Source organism: Pogoniulus pusillus, chromosome 2 (genome assembly GCF_015220805.1).
Source record: "Pogoniulus pusillus isolate bPogPus1 chromosome 2, bPogPus1.pri, whole genome shotgun sequence".
NCBI classification, from domain to species: domain Eukaryota; kingdom Metazoa; phylum Chordata; class Aves; order Piciformes; family Lybiidae; genus Pogoniulus; species Pogoniulus pusillus.
Window position 1 is genome coordinate 9,361,059 of NC_087265.1, and position 25,377 is coordinate 9,386,435.

The 25,377-nt window shown below is 40.4% G+C and overlaps 1 protein-coding gene across 2 annotated transcripts in view; it reads left to right on the forward strand.

Moving 5' to 3' along the window:
- TMEM163 (transmembrane protein 163) overlaps positions 1–25,377 on the forward strand; it is a 103,322-nt gene that overhangs the window by 62,127 nt on the left and 15,818 nt on the right. For both annotated transcript variants that reach the window (XM_064156029.1, XM_064156023.1), the window contains one exon: positions 19,020–19,116. In XM_064156029.1, coding sequence (XP_064012099.1) covers positions 19,020–19,116 — 97 coding nt within the window. The remainder of the gene's footprint in view (positions 1–19,019; positions 19,117–25,377) is intronic.

Genomic DNA, 25,377 nt, shown 5'->3' on the forward strand with positions numbered 1-25,377 from the left:
TATGATTCTGTGATTCTATTCTGTTAGAAGGAAAGCTGGGTTAAACTGAGCTTCTACATACCTGTTAGGATTAAATAAATAAAATAAAAAGCCACACAGGGTGGACTGTAACTTGTTTTCATAGGCCCTTCCTAAAAACTAAGCAAAAAGTAAGTGGTAACTCAGACTCATGCAACAGATTGCCAGTGCTGCAAGTTCATTCCTGACAGTGTTCCATTCGTAACAGTTTGGAATAAAAGGCCATAGGAGATTAATGTGGCATTGATTCATAAACACAAAATCTGTAATATGTGATTAAAATTAGTCTTCCTCTACAAATTTGGCATTCTAAAGAGCCATTTCCTTAGATTTTTGCTTTTGTGGGCGTCCACAGAGATTCCTGTCAATGTTCAATTAACATATTTTTGAAATCTCCTTCTGTTGAGCTTTTTCAAGTAAACCTTGTGAAGCAGTTTATAGAGCAAACAAATCCCAATACAAAAGAAGAATCAACATATCCCTCTGGCTAAGCCAGTAAAGTGAACAAGCAAAGTAGCAAACATGTTTCCCTGCTTTTTATGCTCATTTTTAATTTGCTTTCCTATAATCCCTCTGCTTTACATCAGGCTAAATTAAGTCCATAAATTACTTGCCATGCCCTCTAGTTGCAGATAGCTAAGGTTACAGGATGAGATCAGTATCGAGTGAAGGAATGTGAGCATATGCTGGGAATATGAATCACTGGAGAGGCAGTCTTCTTATCCCTCCGTTTCTAGAGTTGAAAGGAGAGTCATCATAGTACTGACAACCTGAAAAATGGTTGTGTCTCTTAAGGCAATTCTTACTGTGTCAGATTTTTGAGGGAGGGACATTTTTAATTTCCTGTTGTGTTTAATCAGTCTCTTGCTTGAAAGACTGAATGTAATTATTTTCCCTCTGGCACTGGGAAAATGTATGACACCTCTAGCTACTTGGTTGCCTTGTAAATAGTCTTTGTATCTTATGTGCCTACAACTGCATATGGTATTTCAGAGTTCTTGAGTTTGGTGTGCCACTCCCTCTGTGGGCAAGTTTCCTCTCAGACTTCTGGGTGGTTTGGTGCAAATTCCTGTGGGCGCTGAGGTCATGCCATGCATTATTCCTGTCTCTATGTGCCAGCCATACTTTACCTTAGCACATGAGCCTGTGCAGAAATCTGAGCTTCTGCAAAGGCATTACCAGAGTTTCCCAGAGTAAGGTGTGCCAGAGTGACTTGAGTTTAGTTCTTGATTCATTGATCTGTCTTTTATTGATTTAGACATTACATTGGTCTGTATATCCTAACATATCTGAAAATAACCTGAGTTCCTTGGCAAAGATCAAGTGAAATTGCCGACTAATTATGCAAGAGATTGATCCAAAATCTGCTGAAATCAGTGGAAAGCCTCTTATGGAAGGATGGTGTTAGACCCAGTCCTACCTCTTGGATGTCATGGAGAAAGAACTTAAAAATAGGATGAAAAACAAAATCCCAGAAAAAGACATACAGAATATCACCTGACTCATGATGTACCATGAATTAAATATGTAGAAAGAAATGCTAAGATAAAAAAGAACTGTGTAATCCTAGTTAACATGTAGCCATATGGATGTTAGAGATGCAGCATTTCATGGGCTAGTACTCAGAATGAACAGTACAAAACTGCCTGCTCTGCCAAGTTCTGCTGAGCTGAACCAGTGTGTTTCCATTTAACTTCAGGGGAATTGTAGTGCTGAAAGTTTGTAGCTATCACAAAAAAATGTCCTGATGAATTTAACTCAGTTTAATGGATTTGAACGTACTAGATCATTTGGTTTATCTCATTTTCTGAGGCAAAATGAGGAATTATTTTTTCAGTGTACATGTGACAAGAATTATAAAGTGTACATATCAATTCTCATGGTGGTTCACGTGGAGTAGCTACAAAATATATTTTGGCTTTCCTCTGCCGTTTATCCTTGAAAATTTGGTGATATTGGTGGCTGAGAAGCTACACCTGGCAGGCTTTTCATGTCTTTTACTGATGAGAATTTTCTTAAGTCATTATGAAGAAAGCTATCTGGTCATGTTCAAGGTATGTCTTAAATTATGATGGAACTGTGATGAATTTTTAATAAGTTTTTGTAAGCATACTGACTTTGAAAGTATAATTAAGATCCACCAAGACCAGGTATAAACCACTATATGATAGTAGAATGTGCAAGACTCTGCTTGATTCTGCCTAATTAGCTCATTACTGAAAGAGTATGTAGGAGTGGGATGAATATTTGATGTGTTTATTACTGATACTTTTTGGGTAGTTTCACACTTCACCATCTTTCTGTTTGTGTTGGCAGTCAAATACAAGTAGGGAAACCCAGGCTACTACATTTTCATGTATTTTAGGAGAGTGGCTGAAGTAGGTCTTGAGGGAATGCAAGGATTAGGAGGGGCTATGGATATGTGGGAAGAAGCAGTGTGCATAGTTCATAAGTGCTTAATTTTGCTCAGTATGTATCACAGTATCATCAGGGTTGGAAGAGACCTCACAGATCATCAAGTCCAACCCTTTACCACAGAGCTCAAGGCTAGACCATGGCACCAAGTGCCACGTCCAACCTTGCCTTGAAGTGCCCCAGGGACGGCGACTCCACCACCTCCCCAGGCAGCCCATTCCAGTGTCCAATGACTCTCTCAGTGAAGAACTTTCTCCTCACTTCGAGCCTATATCTCCCCTGGTGCAGCTTGAGGCTGTGTCCTCTTGTTCTGGCACTGGCCACTTGAGAGAAGAGAGCAACCTCCTCCTGGCCACAACCACCCTTCAGGTAGTTGTAGACAGCAATAAGACAGTATGATCTGCTGGATTGCAGATTAATGTGCAGGAAATTTAGAAGTGCTGAACAAATCATGCACAAAGCAATGATCAAGAAATACATGAAAGGAAAAAAACTTGAGAAATAAATTTGAATCTCAACAAAATGGAAGAATTACGACCAAAAGAGAAAAACAATCTTGTAATTCCCTGTTTATTTTTCATAGGAGGAGAAACTAAGAGGAGGGAGTACTCTAACGTAGGTGATAAACTGTAAAAATATAGTAGGTCTACTGCCTGTGAAGTTTAGGATAGGTTATTAGTTGATGGTAAGAATTTTGTGCAGCGCTATGTCATGCTGGGATTGGCAGGCATTTCTAGAAGTCAACAGTCCAACCCCTCTGCTCAAAACAGAGTTGATTAGACCAGGTTGTGATAAAGGTCTGAATCCAATCTTCTGTTCTGTCATTTGAACATTGAATAATCACTAAGCCAGTCAAGATGCACAAAGAAATTTGAATGGTCCTCAGTCCAGCTCACCATAACCAATGTGCAAATCATAGAATCATAGAATCAACCAGGTTGGAAGAGACCTCCAAGATCATCCAGTCCAACCTAGCACCCAGCCCTATCCAGTCAACTAGACCATAGCACTAAGTGCCTCAGCCAGGCTTTTCTTGAACACCTCCAGGGACGGTGCCTCCACCACCTCCCTGGGCAACCCATTCCAATGCCAATCACTCTCTCTGTGAAGAACTTCCTCCTAACATCCAGCCTATACCTGCCCCAGCACAACTTGAGACTGTGTCCCCTTGTTCTGTTGCTGGTTGCCTGGGAGAAGAGACTAACCCTCACCTGGCTACAACCTCCCTTCAGGTAGTTGTAGACAGCAATGAGGTCACCCCTGAGCCTCCTCTTCTCCAGGCTAAACAACCCCAGCTCTGTCAGCCTCTTCTCATAGGCTTTGTGTTCCAGGCCTTTCACCAGCTTTGTCACCCTTCTCTGGACAAGTTCCAGTATCTCAACATCTCTCTTGAATTGAGGAGCCCAGAACTGGACACAGTACTCAAGGTGTGGCCTGACCAGTGTTGAGTACAGGGGAAGAATAACCTCCTAACCTCCCTTGTCCTACTGGCCACACTGTTCCTAATACAGGTCAGGATGCCATTGGCTCTATTGGCCATTCTTAAATATTCTGTTGTTTTGTAAACTTTTAGCAATATAATGTCGTATTTGGATGCTGAAGCAAATCTAAGTTCTGTTAAAGAAAGAAGCCAGTAAATAGTAGTAAACGTAATTTCTTAATAGAAGACTGAAGCACTAGGGACCTGGAAAAATGTCTCCTGAGACTTGGAACTGGTAGCTAGCTGTGTAGCCACTGGGCAGCTGTTTGATATGTTGAATTCAGGAATGCAGAGCTTGGAATGGAGTGCTGGAACCATGAGGAGAAAGTGAGAAATACCACTTAAGAAGGACAGATTGAGAAAGGAGAGTAACAAACCTCAGGTACATATCTGTATGAAAAAGGTGTAAAAGATAGCCCTTTTTATGTATAGTTGGTTGGAAAGGGCTCAAACCTGTGAACACAGGAAACATCTCTTGTTTGATTCCTTCTGCTCAGGAGAACAGGACCTCGCTCACAGTAAGTTTATATTAGTTGCCTGCCTGCTCAGATCAGATGGAGTAAATGAAGTATTGCTGCTTCATAAGCTGTGGGCAGTATTGCTGTTGTTACATGACAAAGCTACAATCCTGCCTTTCTGTACAGTGCAGCACAGGACTGAGTATCTGCTTATGCTCATGCCTATAGGATTTTTTTCATTGCTGGGTTTCGTTTCAGCTTGTGTGTTCAGTATGCTGTAAGCTAACTGTTTACAGCATATTTAACATAGTGATTCCTGACAGTTGCAGTTGGGGTTTATTATATATTATTTTGGTGATGATACCAAGTTAAATTCTGTGTTTCCCAAGAACCAGTCTGTCAAAATCTTTCTTAAGCCAGTGCCAGAGTAAATGGAAAACCTTACTCATAATGAGCATGTCGATTAAAGCCAAGAGCAGAAAATGCACATTTCTTTGGCTGCTATGTTTTCTTTCCTCCTTTTTCTGTTTTTTTTATTACATATGTCATATTCCATCTATTCTGTCCTTTACTACTGTAGCAAGAAAATGAAATTGAATCACAGGCAAATAATTTCTAATGAACTCATGGTGCTCTGTGTTGCCATGACATGACACATAATGAATGCAGATATGTGACTTTTTTGTTTGTTTTTTATTGGTGGAGCTGCCATCCAACATACTGAAGGTAAGGTTAAAATGACAAAAATTAGATAGGGTCTGCTGTGTGGCAGACAAGGGTTATAGATCTCTGTCATACCTCCACCTGCAGCTGATAAAGTTTTTTGCCAGGAGAAGATAATCGTTCTTGTCCTTGGTGGGGCAGGAGAGGAGAAGAGGAACCTGAGAGGAGATCTGGTTTCTTTCTACAACTACCTGAAAGGATGTTGCATTGAGGTGGGTGTTGGTCTCTTCTCCCAAGTAACTAGCAATAAGGGTGAGAGTGAATGGCCTCATGTTGCACCAGGGGAGCTTTAAATTGGATATTAGGAAAAAATTATTTGCTTTTGGTAAAAAAATCTGGTCAACCATTGGAGCAGTCTCTCCAGGGAGGTGGTTGAATCACTGTCCCTGGAGGTGTTAAAAAATATGTAGACATGGCACTTTAGGACATGGTTTAGTGGGCATGGTGGTGTTAGGTTGATGGTTGGACCTGGTCTTTTCCAATCTTTATGGTTCTGTGATTCTAGAGTGGTCTTTATTTGTGGATAAGACACTTCACCTGTAACAGAAGGTGGTTTCACTTACATCTGCTAATGTATTTATTTTGAATACCTTTTCTCATATTGTGCTAGATTTAAAGGCAGCATGTCAAGAATTGTGAAGGTCTTGAAGCTTTGCAGTTAGACTTTATTTAGAAACTTTGCTGTGTGTCTGTAACTTAACTTTAATCTCAATATGTCATACTTCAGCTGTTGAAGCTGGATTTGTTGCTGTCAGAGTGCTGAAGCCATTCGCCAATTGAAAAAGGTCTGCCCTATGGATTTGACTCTTAATAGTCTCTTAAATTATGAGGAGAGTGAACCAGTATTCTCATCTATTTTGACATCCAGAAAAACACAACTGTGAGAGCTTTATCCAAGAATTTCTAATTTAGTTTGAGCTAAAAGCAATCTGTAAGAAAGATTTTTCACTACTCCTCAGGGACAGAGTAAATAGGAAATCTGACTCATAATTAGAGTGATGGATGCAACAGTTAGAAAATCTCTTACATCCTTCACCACACGACCCCTTTCTTTAATTCAGCTTGATGGTAAAAATTTACATTTTATTTCTAATCTGTGTGTGTCTATCTATCTATCTAGATATAATCCATGTGTCTGTCTGTCTATCTGTCTTCAGTTTATAAGTGCTCAGCATTGTTGTGCCTCTTTTCTGTCTGATGAAAGAAGAACCTGGGTGCAGTTCACTGGAGTGTGCAGTTCACTGGAGTTTGCAGTTGTCAGTCAGCTCTAGGAAGCCATTATATGGATATCTCTATGTATGGATTATCCACTACATAGAGATAAGTAACAAAGAGAGGAATTGGAGAAGGAAGCAAGGATATTCTGACCCTTTCTTAGGACTTCACACATCAGGAGTGAAAATTATGGGGGATTTAGGATGTTTAAAAGCTTTTTAGGAAGCACATTAATGATATCAACACCCTTTTAATAGTACCCAAAGACTACAGCATTTCCAGTTTATGATTTTTTTTCCTCTGATCACTTGATAGCCTCCTGGGTATGTGCTCTCTGCCAATTATTTTTTCACAGAGTTTTGATTTTAAGTAACCTCTTGAGGTAAATGGGGCAGTGCAGCCAGTATGCACATTAGTGTTCCAAATACTGCCACGAATTGCAGGATGCTTGTCAAGGAGAAGAATAGAGCTTTGAAGAGTTTTTCTTTTGTAACCTTACGTCTTAGGCATGTAACCTTACGTCTTAGGCATGTAACCTTTGGAGAAGCCTAGTTTAGTGATTAGAAACCCTTACCAGTTGCTTAGTTACCTTATTTCTGGAATTTAGAGTCAAGTAAACAGCAATAATAAAATCTACTCTGTGTATGGTAAGAAGACATCCACTCTGAATTAAATATACCCAAAGGAAGTGCCCTTTGCTGTGATGTTCCCTTTATCATCATGAATATCTTATGGGTACATATTCCTTTGACACCTTGTTCTCCTGCAATTTGTTTTCGGAAGACAGGGGAAATTAGATATGTACATGGTATAATTTTTCAGTTGCTAGTGAAGAGTGCTGTATGGCTTAATGAAATGACAGCTTACCACTTTGAACTACACTCTCTTTTCAAACTGCAAATCTGCTTCTGTTCTGTAGTCTCTTGTCCCGTCACTTTTGGTCTACTTCAGGGCACTCCAGAGATTTTCATCTGCCAGTGATATTTTTTCATTGAGGATCATCATTGGAATTGCACTTTGCTAATTTACTACTACTCTGTGCGGATTTAGCAAAGAGCTATCACCATTGCTGCCTCCTGCAGAACCACATCTGCTGGTGAAGGAGTTGGGCATGACTGTGTAGTTGTGGGATGTTATTGTAATGTGGGGGAGTCTGTGTGAAGAGTCTGTGTGAGTCTTGCTTTCTTAATGAGAAAATGTAAGACAGAATGAGCCTCAGCTTCCAAAGTAATTGTAACCCTTGTATCTTGCTTGCTTTACGTTTAAGTGATTCCTTCTGAGACTATGTGTCCCCCTGAGTTTGATCATGGGAAGCCTTACAGAAGTGTTACTGAATATATTCAGACATGTAATATGGAGATTGTGACTTCTTGCACCCAAAATTTAGAAGAATTAGAAACCACCTTTTGTTGGAGGAAATGGCTGTCATACAGCCTGGTTAGGTCTGGCTCTTCTTCTCCTTAGATTCAAATAAGAAAGCATACAGATCTGTATATATTCTCTCTTGGTTCACAGAATTAATCACCTTAATTTTCAATATTAGTAATGTGTTTAAATTTTCAAGTACAAATTGGCTCTGCTCTACTGGTTAGCCTGACTAAATGAGCACTATCTATTTAGGTAGTGTGAATGAAAATAATCCTCTCATTTCAGACCAAACATATCAGTCACACTGGGGAAAAAAAAAAGACCTGCAGATAATTTTATCTATGCCATATATATGGAAGAGACTGGAAGCACAGATGGCAGAATCCACACCTACCCACAGTTCAGGGCAAACCTCTGTGGCTGGAGGAGAAACTTCTATGAGGAGTGAGTGGAATAGCTAAGTGGTCTGGAAAAATGTTAAATGCATGGAGATAGCCTACAAACTGCAAATAGCTACGAACTTAGCTCTGCAGCCCTTGTTTAGTTCTCAACTACCACGAGTTGGTCTTCACGTGGGACATGGCTGTCTCTCCTACCCAGTGACACGCAGTGTAGTTTGCAAAGTGTTCACCTGTGCTTGGATATCTGCTTTATAGGAGGAGAAATAGTTTCTTTGCAGCCGCACTGAAAACTGCTAAACATTCTTTCTTCTAAAATGTTTACCCTAAGTGCTACATCCAGGTACAGTGTTAGGTGCAGTTTTAGAGGCTGACTTATTAAACTGTGTCGTTTTCCCATAAATCTATTATCCCACATTCAGCAAAAGTGAAGCAATCATAAACTTTGCTCTTCTCCAGGCAGAAATGCATGTATGCATACACTTCTGCATGCGTGCACACCAAATCCACACATAGAATTTACATTAAATATGAAATAGCAAACACATATATTTATACATTCTAAAATCTGTTTCTAAAAGTGTGGCATCTGTAGACTTGGCAGTGATTTTACTGGAGCTAGATTTAAAATCTTAGTTTTCCTTTTACTTCAGTAGTAGCTGATTAGGCAGTATTTGTGTGTATCACCTGCTATTTACCCACACACACACAGACGTATGTGTGTGTAACGTCAGGGATATGGTGGTGCTCTGTTCTGGAATTTGATGATCACCATAAAGCCTTCTGAAAACTTCTGAAATACTCTTGTAAAGTTTCCACCTTGAGGGGAGGATCACCTGCTACAAGACTAGGAGCAGCGATCAGCTCTTCACAAGCTGGGAGGGTGGTTGCAAGTTAGGTGTATCATATGTGCAACTCTGCAGACCAGGAACTAGAAAATAGGTCATAAGAGTTTTCAAAATCTCTCAGCTGTAGTAATGCCTTAGCTTTTAATAGCAGAAATTTCATACCTGGAGAAACAAATTATTTATGTAACTGTTACCCCAGTTCAGCTTCATGATTTTAAAGGCTGTAAAACTCCTGGGGACAATAAAGGTTTTAGAAGGCCTGTAACGTTTTCACTATGAAACGAATCCCTAGCATAGCTAATCTGAGTCTCAGATACAAATATCGTTTCACACATACACAGAGACACAGATTGTGTTGGGTTGGAAGGGACCTCGAAGGTTGTCTCATCCAGTCCTGCTGCAGTGAGTAGGAACACTTCTGACTAGATCAGACTGCCCAGGGCCATATCAAGTCTGATCATGAATTCTCTCCAGGGACAGGGGCCTCAATGACATCCCTGAGCAACCTAGTCCAGTATTTCACCACTCTCATTGTAAAGACCTTCTTCCTTATGTCCAGCCTAAATCTACCCTGCTCCAGTTTCAAACCATTGCTCTTCATTCTGTCACTACAAGCCCTTCTAAAGAGTCCCTCCCCAGCCTTCCTATAGGCCCCCTTCCGATGCTGAAATGTAGCTATAAGGTCTCCCTGGAGCCTTCTCTTCTTCAGGCTGAACAACCCCAGTTCTTTCAGCCTGTTTCCTTCCATGTTCATTAAGTGGTTAGACCATGTGTATTTTTAAATACAATTGAGAAATTTGCTTTCAATGAAAATTAGGACTATGGCTTGAATTATCTTTATTTTGTAATTTATTTTTGTAACAATGAGAAAAAGTATCACAGTATCATCAGGGTTGGAAGAGACCTCACAGATCATCAAGTCCAACCCTTCACCACAGAGCTCAAGGCTAGACCATGGCACCAAGTGCCACGTCCAAACTTGCCTTGAAGTGCCCCAGGGACGGCGACTCCACCACCTCCCCGGGCAGCCCATTCCAGTGTCCAATGACTCTCTCAGTGAAGAACTTTCTCCTCATCTCAAGCCTAAATCTCCCCTGGTGCAGCCTGAGGCTGTGTCCTCTCATTCTGGTGCTGACCACCTGAGAGAAGAGAGCAACCTCCTCCTGGCCACAACCACCCCTCAGGTAGTTGTAGAAGTAGCTCTAACAATACTCATCTGGATTCTAGCAGCTGGAGGTGGATTATGGGACATGTGTAGTAGCTCTAACAATACTCATCTGGATTCTAGCAGCTGGAGGTGGATTATGGGACATGTGCAATGAACAGTGAGCCCACTTTGTTCTTTTTAAAGTGCATCTTAAAGTGACTATTCCCTCTTCACACAGCAAAAGCAGGTGCAAGAATCCAAACAGCTGTGATTCTGTGCGGTTTGGTGTCCAAACCTTCCTCAGAAGCTAAACCTGATAACAGATAAGCTACACTGCAAACAAAACCAAGAAATGTAACTGTCTAACTGGACACAAAGAAGCTTCAGATTATCAGTAGAGCATGACAGAGAGGCAGGAGTCTCAGAGCTGAGGCCAATAATGTATCATGACCCTGCGTATTGCATTAATATGCCACAGTGGCTAGAAATTGGTCTTTTTAGAGTAGACACTTCAGTGGGTTTAAGAGGCAGATTTAACAGTTTTCACAGTTCTGGATGTCACCCTAATGAAACATGTGGCTAGAATTTTCTCGACAATCTTGCAGAATGGGTAGCAAGGAACAAGTGCTAGTGAGCAGCTGCACTGAGATTTTAATGCCTCTTTTTAAAATAATGGGCAGCAGAGCTGTACCTGTGGCATGGTGCATAGCAGACTGAAAAGGCTTTTCTGCCACAGAGGTACAGTACTCAGCCAGAGGTTTCATTGCCACCTGCCTTGCTGTGTCTGGAGTCTGTGCAGGGATGGTTGTTCCTTATTTATAGGTGGAACTTCCTGGGTTCCAGTTTGTGTCCATTGCCCCTTGTCCTGTCAGTGGGCACTACTGAAAAGAGTCTGGCCTCATCTCTTGACCCTTGCCCTTTAGATATTAGTAACTGTTGATAAGATGCTCTTTGTCTTCTCTTCTTCAGGCTAAACAACCCTTGATCTCTCAGCCTTTCTTTGTAGGAGAGGTGCTCCAGTCCTCTCACCATCTTTGCAGCTCTCCATTGGACTCTCTCCAGTATTTCCCTGTCTGTCTTGAACCGACTATCTCAGAACTGGACACAGTGAGGATGTGGCCTCACTAGAACAGAGTATAGTGGGAGAAATCCTCCCTTGACCTGCTGGTCACACTCTTCTTAATGCATCTCAGGATACCATTGGCCTTCTTGGCCATAAGAGCACATGGCTGGCTCATAGTGAGCTTGTCCACCAGGACTCCTTGATGGTCTCTGGAGCTGCTTCCCATGGAGTTATTCCTCACCAGAGGCAGAGCATCATGTAGCACTTGTTCAACTTCCCCTCTGCCCAACTCTCCAGTCTGTCCAGGTGTTATGCCATATGATGATTCCATATCTGATATTCGTGCTGTCACCCACTAATACTAAAATCCTTTCACATCATAGGAAACAGGAATTAGCACAGCAATACTTTCTTATTAACTACTTTTATAGTTTCATTATTTTCCTTACCTAGACTATAATGTTTTGTTAGTGGATTTGTTCAGAGATTAAATCCTGTATCCATCATAAAATTGATTTCCTCAGCTTTGCTGAAGAAGCTCACATTACTCCTGGGTCTATAGCTCATATTGCTCTTTTTGGCCTGCAGCTCATTTTAATGCTAAGTTACAGTTCCTTGCAAAGTAATAGTTTAACGGTACCTCTTCACTCCAGTGGTGAAAACAGCCTGTAGAGATTTTTAACATTTCCTTTTCTGTGGGCTATTAGGAGCCATTAGTGCTGAAAGATCTTGACAGAGCCTGCAGAGATAAAGGTTTTGTGAATAAAAATTCCTAAGATCATAGGATAATTCAGGTTGGAAGAAGCCTCAGGAGGTCTCTAGACCAGGCTCTGGCTCAAAGCAGAGTCAGCTGAGAGATCGGAATAGGTTACTTAGAACTTCATCCAGTCAGGTCTCGAAACTTACAAGGATAGAGCCTCTGCAACCCTTCTGGGCAAACTCTTCCACTATTGCCATGGTGGAAAACTCATTTCTGTGAGAAAAAATACATCATTATAAGATTTTTAACAGACAGAAAAATGCAGAATTAAAATAAGCTGGAGTAAACTGGCTCTTGGGAGGTAACAGGATTTTATGTAGGAATTAGGAGTATTATCTTCTATTTATCATATCATAACTGCCAGAGAATTGGCTGAGGAAATGAAGCTTGTTTTGGTGGCAGCATTGCAAATGTGAGAAGATAGTTTCAATTTCAAGAATATTAATACAAACTCTAGTGGTTTATAATGACTTCTCTCACATTTCTCTTGTCACATTTAGCTCTTTAGCTCTGTTGAAAATACAAGGATGAAATATTTTACAGTGAGCGAGAACAATCAACTGCAGGAGCAACCTCTCCAGGGATGTGGTAGAGTCCTCATTGTGGGAGGTTTGCAAGATGCACTTGGACAGGTGCTAGATAATCTTATCCAGGCTCCCTTTCCCATGAAAGATGATATCTTTTGAGGTGCTTTCCAACCTGGGCTGTTCTAAGGTGCTGCGAGGTTCTTTACACTGGTGAAAGTAATAAAGTAATCCATGCAATCAAAATATATCAGGTAACCTTAGATACAGTACTGAATGAAAAAGGTGAGAGAATTAGCACAGTATTTGCAAGAAAGTTATGTTTTGAATATGATATCTTAGATTTATTGCATGTTAATGAAACTGGGAAGTAGACTGCTACTATTGGTATTGTTTTATTCCACACAGTGTCATCACATTTGAGGGACTGTTTTAATGAACTTGAAGTGTGGTAATAAAATGGTTTGCATGGTGCAGCAGACATATGACCAAGTACATGGGACCCCTTCCCCCTCTCCAGTGCCCTAAACCAACCAAGGAAAAGTTACCACATTTTTGCAGGCTGTATTTGCACGCATCACTATTTTTTGGGGAATCTTTAATTCTGTGGCTCCTCCTCTGTTGCATGTGAGAACAGACTGACTTGAGTCATTGCAGAACCTTGTCCTTCTGTCTTCCTGTTTTCCATGTGCCAGAAAGAGAGTAGGATGTTCATTAAGCAGTGGCTATTTTACATAAGTCAGTTGGTATGAGGAGAATCGCAGAATCATAGAATCAGCCAGGTTGGAAGAGACCTCCAAGATCATCCAGTCCAACCTAGCACCCAGCCCTATCCAGTCAACCAGACCATGGCACTAAGTGCCTCATCCAGGCTTTGCTTGAAGACCTCAAGGGACGGTGCCTCCACCACCTCCCTGGGCAGCCCATTCCAATGGCAAATCACTCTTTTTGTGAAGAACTTCCTCCTAACATCCAGCCTATACTTCCCCTGGCACAACTTGAGACTGTGTCCCCTTGTTCTATTGCTGGTTGCCTGGGAGAAGAGACCAACCCCCACCTGGCTACAATGTCCCTTCAGGTAGTTGTAGACAGCAATGAGCTCAAATGTTGAGAAATGTTGTTGGTCATTGCTGTGTAGCTTTTTTGAGGCAGTATATAGCAGAGCTTGGCACTGAGGGTGTCTTCATAGCTTTATTATCTATTTAAAACAAAACAAGGTTACAGAAGAAGTATCTGAGAGTCTAAATCTGCAGTGTCACTTCAGGCTGACTTCTGCTTATATGGGCAAACAATCCCTTTGGCTGGAGTGGGTCAATTCAGGTAAAGAATACTCACTGTGGCAAAAGCTGTGCTAAAGGTAAAATTGCTTTATTACATTGAAGATGAATCACCATAGAGATCTGAGTAAGGTTAGTTTCTTGTTCTGAGATGGAAATATTACAGAATTTGTCTTATCAGTAGGCAATCATAAGAAAGAATTACAAATAAAATCCATGAATTACAAGGCTGTTTTGCTCTATCTCCTAGATGTAAATGTATTTAATAGTTTGGCTTTTTCTCCTTAGGAAATTAAAAGGGAAAAAAATAGCTTACTAATAGCAGTTTGGAAATTGACAATTTATGAAGATGGATCCCCCTGAAACTCAGTAGTTTTCATAGATATTTTCTTAAAATCCATTAGCATAATAAAAAAAATGCTACTTTGCATAAGGGAAAGACTGTCAGGGCCTTCCTTTTCTAGTCTCATTATGAGTTGTAAGAATTTGTCATTAAAATGAAGGATTTTGTCCACTAGAGTTTCTTATAGGGAATGTGTTCTGGAAAAGATGAGGTGGCAGCTATATGTTATGCAGTACACTTACATTGCTCTTATTTTGATGGATGCAAGTGTAAATATCTGGAACTGGTGTAATGCAAAATGGATATTTATAGGGTTCTATAAATACTAATGGCTTGCATATGGCTTGTAGTACTGCTTTCAGAAAAATGTCTCTTGGAAATAGTCAGGTTGTAGCACCTTCCAGAACCAAGCTCAAGATTGGACTCATGGGTTTAGTTTTTAGGATTTAGACATAATCACATTTCTGAATTCTTCTAGGAGTGAACTAGCAGGAACTAAAGCTCAAAAGCTGCATAAACTCTTTAGCAGTTTTGAAAGTGGAAATAATTTCATCCTTCTTGCTTGAGGCTGCAGTACAACTGAATTAACTATGTTATCTTGAAAAGCTGACAACATTGATGATACAGTCAATTATTCTTTATCTTCTGGATTTTAAGATAGAAATACTGTATTAATAACACATCAAGAAGTGTCTTCAACAGATCGTGATCTGCTACCAAGACCTACAACAAACTAAGGAAGACTTGGTGATGGTTTCACTGTTAAAATGATCACATTTAAATTCTCTTTAGCAGCAACTTAATGATACAGTTTTAATTACTCTTGTGTTCCATGTGCCATTGCTCTGAGGAAAGAAGAAATCCTTTGGAAGTCTGAGCTTGAGCTGACCTTAAAGTTGATTATTGCCTGGCTATCAGAGAGGTACTCTCACCTTGTCCTCTGAGCTAGTCTGTTATTCTTTTAAAAGACTTTTAAAGTTGTGCCGGGGTAGCTATAGGCTGGATGTTAGGAGGAAGTTCTTCACAGAGGCAGTGATTTCCCATTGGAATGGGCTGCCCGGGGAGGTGGTGGAGGCATTGTCCCTGGCTGAGGCACTTAGTGCCATGGTGTAGTTGACTGGCTAAGGCTGGGTGCTAGGTTGCACTGGATGATCTTGGAGGTCTCTTCCAACCTGGTTGATTCTATGATTCTATGACTGAATTCTGAAAGATTTCAGAAAGCATACTGCTTATGAAAATGCAGTCATGTATTTTCATTGTATTTTAAAATGTTTTGACTAAATTGACTCTGTTTCTCTTCTTGGGAGAAATACATGAAGCTGAGGGAGGTTTCAGATTCATGTATTTTTCATTAGGTCTTTTCTGTTGCCTGTCAAACCTGTAGTTAATTATTTTATGTTGCATATCAATTATATAATGATGTAAATATTTATTGGGAAGCTTATATACTAACTCACACAGAAATAGCTGCAATGTAATTCAGGATCTCCAGGAGTTGCTGGAGGTGTAAGTGTTGTTGGTGGCATATAATATGTGATGTGTTCTGCATGGATGTTGCTGAACAGAATGTTACCCTCATGTCTTAGTACTTGTCCCAGTTTGAGACCACGAGCTACCCAAAACTGGAGGACAGAAATGACTCTCACTCCTTTTGAAGAGTAGGAATGAAGATACTGCACACTGATTGGAAATATGTTCTGGAATATGAGGGTATTAAAGTGACCACGAGTTACTCCAGAGTATCAGAGTTCCTGACAGTGATAGTGGGAAGCTTGGAGATTGAAAAGCGTTTATTACACTGCGCTGATGATTCCAAGCCAGGGGTATCTGTAAAATCTTCACTAGATTTTCAGTCAATCCTCACTTCTGTATAGCTCCTCTTTCATTAGTTTTTATGGGTACTTCTGAATTGACTGGAACTTGTTTAGAAATGACAGTTGGCTCATCTAATTTAATTGAATGTTATTAATGAAATTGCATTTGCCAACAACTTTGGCAGTAGTACCCTTCGCATGCAGTCAGAAACACTAGTTACAGAGCAGTGGAGTAATTGTTAGCAGATGGAAGTTAGCAGGCTTGTATTAAAGTTTTCATTGTCTAATGGCTTGAAATAAACCAAGCTTACAATAATCAATTGCAATTTGTTTACTATGTACCGCTGTTAAAATTTCATATTAATTTTTGCAGGTTCCTTATTTTGCACATTTGTGGTTGAGTTTCTTGTTGTTTTCAGTCAGATGAATCATTTTTCTGGCAAATGAGGCTGAAAGAAGACTCAGCGCAGTATTTTGTCCTCGTGGCTTTGCAGACAAATCAATACACTCAAGAAGACAAGGAACGTGTGTTTTTGCACTTAAAGTACTATGCCATTACTCATGAATTTTGCATGGCTATGGATTCTAAAAGCCAGCATATAAAGGACAAGCTAGGCTAGCTAAATATGATGACTGAATGCTGATTCAAACCTCAGACTGTGTTTCTGTCTGCTATTAATAGCCTTGTCACTGTTATTAACATCTTCCTTTTTTCTTTCTGCTTTTAGCCATTTCTGATTAGGTAGGTGTATGGGAATTCTTTTTGACACAGTAAAACTGGTCTGGGGAAAAAGAGAAGCAACTCAAGGTTGCTGAAATTGCTTCTTATGTGCTGGAATAGGTGAGGATGCAAAATGTTTGCTATTAGGCTTGGGTGGTGGCAGAATTTACAGAGATATCCCATGCTCTCCAACATAGGTGAGAACTGAATCCAGCCAAGGGGATGCTGCTTTGCTCTCTTCTCTGTCCCACAATTGTGGTATTCAACAATACATATTGGCACAAGGAAATTTGATCTGTTGTTTCCAACTCACAGATTTGCAGCTCTGTTGGTTTAGGCTTTTCTTTCAGTGCTGCTTTCAGATGAGATGTCAGCATATTCTTGCATGAAGCATATATGTCATGTGTCAACCTGTCACTGGCTCAGAAAATGGCCTTAGGCAAGTCAGCCAACTTTTGTGGGCCAGTTTGTTACCTAATGCCTGCAGATAAATGAGCAGAACTTTTAGTTTATGTTTCTCTACCTTGTCCAAAACAACAGAAAGTCATTATGACGGAATCTGTTGTGAAGAATAGTGGAGTATAATCTTATGTTATAGCCTTGATAAATATTAGAGAAGTAATGCATAAAGGTGGCACTGAAAAGTTTTGAGTTTGACCAAAGCATCAGCAGAAAGATCTCTGTGCAGTATTTAAGATTTAAGATAGGGTGAAACTGCCAATCTTTGAAAAGAATTTGTTGAAGAATGGAGACCTGCTTCCAAATATGCTGTGGAAAATGAAACATCTGCCTTTCAATTTGACTCATTCTTTTGGGGAGCTTTTCTCCCACCCATATTAACATGTAATTATCACCTCTTGCTCTAAGATTTAGAGAATCCATCCTCTGTTTCTTCCTCTGTCAGAGATGATGGGCCAGATTTTCAGTCTTGTGTTTGAGTCTGGGGGAAGGACTCTAGAGTAATCAAACTCTCCAAAGCCTTTTCTGTCTACTTGTTACAACAGGTTATGTTTAACATTACAACAATGAGGGCTGTCATTTAATGTATTACAAAGGAGTTAAAAATCTCTCTTAAAATCAGTGTGGTAGGGTTTTGCCCACCTGAGGTGAGTCCCTCATCTACCTTGCCACTCCGTGCTCTACCTTGTCTGTGCTTTGTAGAAGCACAGTCTCTTTATTGAGAACTTCTCTGTAGGATTATGTGGATTGTCCACAGCATGGTTTGATGATGCTTATGTTGGGAAATAAAACCAGCTACTTTCCTGTGCCACTGCTGCAGCTGCATCTTCTGACCTAGCCAGAGCAACGCCAGTTGAACTGCAGTCTCTAGATTGAGCTTGATGTGAACATTACATGTGCTGCCAACCACCAGATGGCCTGATGTCTGAGCTGTTGAAAATAGCAGCATGCTACTGGAATAATTATAGTATCCATAAACGGAGCTAACAGATAGGTACCAAAGGATGATTTACAAACAAGGGAAATTAACTTTTGAAGGGAAAAAAAAAGTACATAGAGATATCACTTGTTAACTATTTCATGCTTTAAACTTTAAAATTGCTCTTACAATAGGTCTGTCTACAGTAATACAATTTTATATGAAGACCTATTTGTAAAATTGTGTTATGGATATATCAGTGATGTAACATTGGCTATTGTTGCTTGTGTAGAGGAGATCAAAGCCTTTTATCCTGTGGTATTTCATGGCAAAGGAAATCCATCAATCTATTTCTTGGAACAAAACCAACAGCTTTCTTTGTTTTCTTTCAAGTTGTGGATATGTGTTATTTGCTTTGTAAGCCTCATTGTGGCAGTGTCCTATATAGGAAAAAAAAAAGGTTATTCTCTGTCAATTATTCTTTTACTTATCTACTTCTTGTTAAATCATTTGTTTGTTTTTTTATAAGCCTGGGATGCAAGCACTGCAGAGCAGTAATAGAGTCTAATACCATGTAGCACTTCATCTGGTGAGATCCTGATCCTTATTTAGGTATGGAGAGACTCTTGGATAGCCTGTGAAGTGATACACCTAACCTACTGATTGGTGTTGGTTTTGTTTTATTCTTTTAATATCTGCACTGAAAATCTTTTTTCTTAGAGATCTGGAGAAGAAACAAGTGTTTCAGGTTCTGTGGTGCCACTGACCAGATTTATCAAACATCTGTCCCGGTTTGGTAAAGAGAAGTTCCTTTGATTATTTCTAATGCAAGATCCTAGGAAAACAAACAGAAACAGACCTCCAGTGGACTCTATGAGGAATCATCAAGAGCAGTAGAGGTGTCATTCTCACTTTGAAATGTCATCTGGTCTGGACAGGAACTGGACAAATTCAAATCTCTTGTCTCCTTGAGATGTTTTTATCATTAATATTCTCTTGAGCATTATCCTTCAGCAGCGGGAAAGTGAACAACTACAAATATGTTGTTGGTTTTGTTTTGTTTCCCCAGAGCTTGTGTTATCCTGGGTGTTATATTCCTCCTGTCATCTATATGTATCGTGATCAAAGCCATCCATGATCTTGCGAAGAAAGTGCTTCCAGAAGTGGTAAGAGGATTCATGTTCTTTAAGATGTTCTTTTTATTCCCTACACTGCCCCTGAGCCAAGGAAAAGCCAGTGTCATCTTTCCACAGGCGCTGCTGAACTCAACAAAGCTCTAGCAGATGCATTTCCTGCCTGTTTGCATATCCTAGTCCTGGTCTTCAAGCAATACTTTTTCCTTCTGTGATGGATTCTAGTCTTTATGGGTTTTTATAGGCTTCAGCCTATCTCTTCTTCTCCCTGGTTACTTTTATGAGCCAAATATTTCTCAGCATAATCACTTGAAGCTTTATATAGGACCATAAGAGTTCACCTACAGAGAGGAGGTCTCTCTGGGCTTAAGGAAATTGGTAGAATTTTATGAGGAGAATATTTTTACAGTTTACTACTCCAGTGGGTTCAGTACTTTATTTTTAATGTGAAAAGAATGCATTTTTGGATTATATTTTTTTGTTTTGTTTTCCAGCTCTTGCCTCCAATTCCAGAGCCATGTATGAGCAGCAGGAGTGAAACAGGTGAGGGGAGCATGCTGGGAGAAAGAGCTGACTTTTCAACAGGCTCATCATGGAGCATCACAAAGGGCTTACTGCTGCTCTCTTGTTTTCATTTGGTTATTAAAGCCAGCCCCTACTTGGCCTATAGAGCAGCTCACCCCAGCAGCCCTTCTCTCAGCTCTGCTCTGTCCTGTTCTGCTTGCTTCTTATCAGTACTGGCTGTTAATTTCCCTGATCTCTACTCATGTAAAGCAGCTACTCACTGGAAGAGCCATTTGGCAATGGTTTCACTCCCAGAAGGTTCTTGATAATATGCTCAAACCAAATGGGCCCTCAGTGCAGTTATTGTAGATAGAGCCTGACTTGGACATTTTGTATTCAGCTTCCATGAAGTTTGGTCTATCTGTAAGTAAGCACAGACTTTTGCATTGGGGCTTCCCCCTGCCAAGTACCATTCTCAACACATGGCTAGAGAGAAACTTAAACTCCTTGATTTCAACCAGGAGATGGAGGCAGAGCTGGAAAAAAAACCTCAAAATGGTATGCAATTGTTAGCAGTGTAAATGACCAACTGGGACCTGTGCTTTTATGGGCAGTACCAGAAAACTAATTCAGCAGTTTAGGCAAATTTGGGTAAAGATGAATAGCTTAGCAAAAGGCCATGAACTAGTGCATGGCTGATTTGCAGCCGTATGGATGGTTTGACCACAGGTGATCCATGTTCTCTTTGCATTTTACTTCTTTTCCAGTCTTCGTAATTTGCTGTCTCCTCAGCTCTGCCTGCATGACAGCACATGCGGTTGTTCACCAGCCTGGTTCTGTCAAAATGATCTAGGTTAGCTTAAACACTTTTAATAGTCTGTTCTTAAACTCATCCAAAACATTTTGACAGAACTGGGTTAGGGAGTAAGCATGAATGCCATTGTGCCAGGAAAGCTGAAGGAGATCCTGGTAAAGGTAAGGGGAGAAGAGGAGGCCCTACAGTAATGTCCAGCTGAATGACAACCTCTTATCTTGACTGAATCCAAAGAGTGCATCTGGCAACAGTTTGACTCCAATTTATTGAAAAAATGAAATGCATAGTCTTGACTGTGAATCAGAAATAAATCCAGAAAGGAGGCTGCAATAATAATTTAAACACCTGTTGGTGAATTTATGGTAGTGTAGATGAGATTAATTTGCATGTCTTAGCCTAATTCATTGTGGGCAAATGCCCTAATAACTCTAACAGTAGGAACAAGAGTTTAGAAGGTGCCCTCTACATATCATTCTCCCATTATTACAGATACTGTCTACAACTGAGGGCTCTGCTTCTTACACAGAGAGAAATGTCTCCTATTTGCAGCATTGAAGTTATGAGCTGCAGATATGTTGTGCTTCCTTATTCTTTTCAATGCATTTACAGGAGGAAAAAAAAAATTAATTAGAGCTGTATAAAGCTACCCTGAAGAGCAGATCCCATTACAAGTGTCTTGTAAGAATAATCTGTGCAGATCTCTTTTGTCACAGATCCAGATTTTGGTGTATTAAAACTGTGTGGAGTACATTGGAGTTGGGATACTGCTTACATTTGACACAGTATAAGGTTAATCTGAAATTTTGTTTCTGGGACATGGGGCTGACAGATTGCTCATTTAGGCACTCAGATACTATCAGAAGTTTGGAAGATGTATCTGGCAGGGCGTGGACTGTGGCTGTGGCTGACTTGTGTTCAGTTCTGGGCCCCCCAGTTTAGGAGGGACATTAAGATGCTTGAGTGTGTCCAGAGAAGGGCGACGAGGCTGGGGAGAGGCCTTGAGCACAGCCCTACAAGGAGAGGCTGAGGGAGCTGGGATTGTTTAGCCTGGAGAAGAGGAGGCTCAGGGGTGACCTTATTGCTGTCTACAACTACCTGAGAGGTGGTTGTGGCCAGGAGGAGGTTGCTCTCTTCTCTCAGGTGGCCAGCACCAGAACGAGAGGACACAGCCTCAGGCTGCACCAGGGGAAATTTAGGCTCGAGGTGAGGAGAAAGTTCTTCACTGAGAGAGTCATTGGACACTGGAATGGGCTGCCCGGGGAGGTGGTGGAGTCGCCGTCCCTGAAGCTGTTCAAGGCAAGATTGGACGTGGCACTTGGTGCCATGGTCTAGCCTTGAGCTCTGTGGTGAAGGGTTGGACTTGATCTGTGAGGTCTCTTCCAACCTTGGTGATAGTGTGATACTGTGTGATACTGTGACTAGTGGCAGGGTAAAAGCCACATGCACATACAGAGGATTTTCATACCTTGCAATTCTGCCTGAAAAGTAGGTTAGAACAAGGGGTGACAAAAGATGCTACTTCTGTTTGGTGTCTCTTAAATGACATGGCAAGGATTGGTATTTCAAAGTCTAAGTACATTTCACTATGGGAAACTGATTCAGTAAGGGTTGCTTGATGTGAAATACCTCAGTGGACACTGAGGATCACACAGGAAAATGAACAGAGACAGGCATCCTGCTGCAAGTCATGGCCAGCAAGGTATTATGCTTAGGATTTGTTACGTTAAAAATAGTTGGGGGAATGGATGTTAATAGAAACCTTTTCAGTGGCTCATGCTGTGCTTGAATCTGATGCTGATTTTCTGTTTGTGTAATGCTCCCCTAGCTGTTCTGTGTCTCAGCAGAAGTAGCCACTCTTCCAGTTGTTTGGGTCTTTGGTGCTGGAGTGTGTCCTCAGCTAATCTGCAACTTCCCAGGCAGCATCACTAGCATGTTAGCAGAGTGAAAATCTGTTCAGATGAATTCAGCAAAAAGAGTAGAGGCTGAAACCTCTTCCCCTTATCTAGGGTGCTGTCTTCTACTTCCTGGACTACCAGTGAACTAACTGTGATTAGGTGAAGGTGACAGTCTCTTCAGTAGTGCCCAGTAACAGGACAAAGAACAGGAGGTATAAACTGGAAGACAGGAGGTTCCCCCTCACAATGAGAAGAAACTTCTTTACCGTGAGGTTGCCAGAGCACTGTAACAGGCTGCCCAAAGACATCACAGAGTCTCCTTCTCTGGATGCTACTTCACCTGGATGCTTTCCTGTGTGACTTGCCCTAGGTGATCCTGCTTTGGCAGAGGGGTTGGTCTAGATGATCTCTAGAGGTCCCTTCCAACCCCTACCATTCTGTGATTCTATGACTCTATGATAATAGTACTGATTTCTGTAATGCTTTGCCATTTAATTTAGCTATGATGTATGGACATACATGGAAAAAGAACAGAATCACATTTTCTGCTAATGGCTTTTTGCCTAGCAGTGAAATAATCATTTTTTTTGCCAAAATAATGACCTGAAATAGTCTCTGGTAGTGATTTCTGTGTTATTGGGCTTTTATATTAAAATGTTACTCTGATGGCAAGAAAGTATCCCTGGGCTTCCAGCAAGAACAGAACATTAAGACCAAAGAAAGGTAGTGTAACTCTACTGGTGTCCCCAGCTGGTTAAAAACTAGGGTGAAGAGCTGTGTGCTAGATGAAGAGGACTCAAACTTCAACGTAATTTTCACACTTGAGTCATAGTCTCATGATTTTTTGGTACAGTTTACATCTTTATTAATCTTTCTTGAAGCAAAGGTCATCGAAGATGTGGGTACTTTTCAAAGCATCTTGTGACATTTTAAATGTGTGACTTCAGTTTTATGGGAGATAATGGGGCTGAAACCCAACTGGAAAATGTTGCTCTTGGCATTCAGATGCTAAAAGCAAAAGCTAATATTGTCAAAGACAGAATGATTTGGAATGTGTTGCTCTACTGTTTGTGGGGGATTCAACATTAATGTGATGTTAATGCAGAGCAACAGGACTAACTGCATTGTTCTCAGAACTATAAAGTCTCTTTTTTCATCTTCGATCGTGGTAAACTTCAAGGACTTTGTCAGAATTGAAAATTGGGAGCAGTTGTAATTTCTCTGAGTTCATTTTAATTTGCATAAGTCTTGTAGAAAAAAGTTATGATACAAGCAAGTTTAAGGTATGAAAAAGATAAAAAACAATTAAGTGTCTACTTGCTAATTGTGAGCTGCTGTGATTAAAAACCCAGAAGCATAATCACTTCTGAATAATTCTGGATCAATTATGCAAGGTTCATGAGCACTGATTTACTTAGGTGGATTTTTGAAACAGCAACCTGCATTGTTTCACACAGTAACTTCAGCTGCATGTCTGACAATCCTCACCAATATTCAGAGACTTAAAAGGAGAATGACAAGCTTAAATGTTGGTGGCATTTCCAGCTCAACTGCTCCATTCTGTGAGGGGCATAAATGTCCTCAGTTTCTTATTAAACTGCAGAGAGAAGCTACTTAATTTACAGGATAGCATCTCAGCTTTAGCTCAATCAGGCATTTTTCAGTCACCTATTTGAATTCTCCTGTATTCCATGCCAAATGTAGTTTTTTGTGCTAACACTGACTGGCAGTGCTGATCTGCACTGGTGTAGAAGAGAGGACAGTTAGAGCTCCTCCCTTTCCCCACATCTTAATATTACTTCTGCTTTTATTTTCTGCTTTTTGTTTGTTTTGCCTCTTTGCCTGTGTTAAGTTGAAATAAATAATAGGTAGTGTATGTCACTGAACATGCTTTCAGCACAGGAAATGGTTTTTTTCTAGTTCCTTTGAACAATTCAAAACTTTGGGAAACACAGAAATAGTCTATTCCTGCTTTTGGTTCCTTTGCTTCACGTGCCAAGGACTAGTTAACATTGAAGTAGCCTGCAGGGCAGGATACGAGTGATTAGGTAAATTAACTGGTTTAAAATATGGACAAGTTTGGTGGTAGTTGTTTGGAATTTTGACTCCTGGTGTAGTGTATGTTTTCTTTAGGCAGCTTCCATGGCCAATAGTGGGTCATCGCTGACTTCCCTCCTACCTTTCTTTTTAGTCCTGTCCATTTTCAGATGAGTAAGCCTGAAGAGCCCACAGGCTTCAAGGTCTAGGCATCACCAGGGATTTACAGAATATGTTAATTTTTGCAAATTACTATTAAGCACTGAATTGATATTTTTACATAACTTTAACTGCAGATTCCATCTCCTCAGCAGCAAGTTCAGGAACTGTCACTCTTAGGTAAACTTAGAGTTTTCCCTGTGCACTTTATAATATAATTAAATGGAAATCTACTCTGAAAAAATGACATTTTATGTCAGGAGAGTTGGCCAGTGAATTAATTATACACATAATATGGAATTCTATATTTGTATTAATTATAAACTTCTTACTATCATGGGGGAAAGTTTCAAGTAATTGAGATTTTTTTAAATCCTCAGGGTTCAAAGTACAATCCCTTCTACTGGCATTGCAGTTTCACAGAGCAGTGCTTTCCAGCAACTGATCTACAGAAGCATCTCTTTTTTTTGGTTAATTACTTCATGAATTCTTGGATGATAAGGTAGATGTAGGAGAAATACTGCAACTGAAGGGATCTATTTGTCTAAAAAGTCTGGAAACCACCAATATTGAATATATGCAGTGGGAAACATTAGAGGATTATTTGTTCATACACAGTTTTAAAGCTTTGGACCTTATTTCTAGTGCACATCAGAAAAGGTATTTTGTGTCTCTGACCAAAGGAGTGAAATGATGAGAACAAAGCATCCATGTCCTTCCCAGAGATGATCTCTCTGTCGTGTAGCCTCACTTTGCCTTTACAAAGATGCTTAATTTCCCTTTGAAGGCAAACTTGTGTGTGGGCGTGTATGTAGGTGCAGTTTCTGCATTCATCAGCACAAGTCACTTGTACTGCAAGTCACTTGTACTGTCAAGGTGTGACCT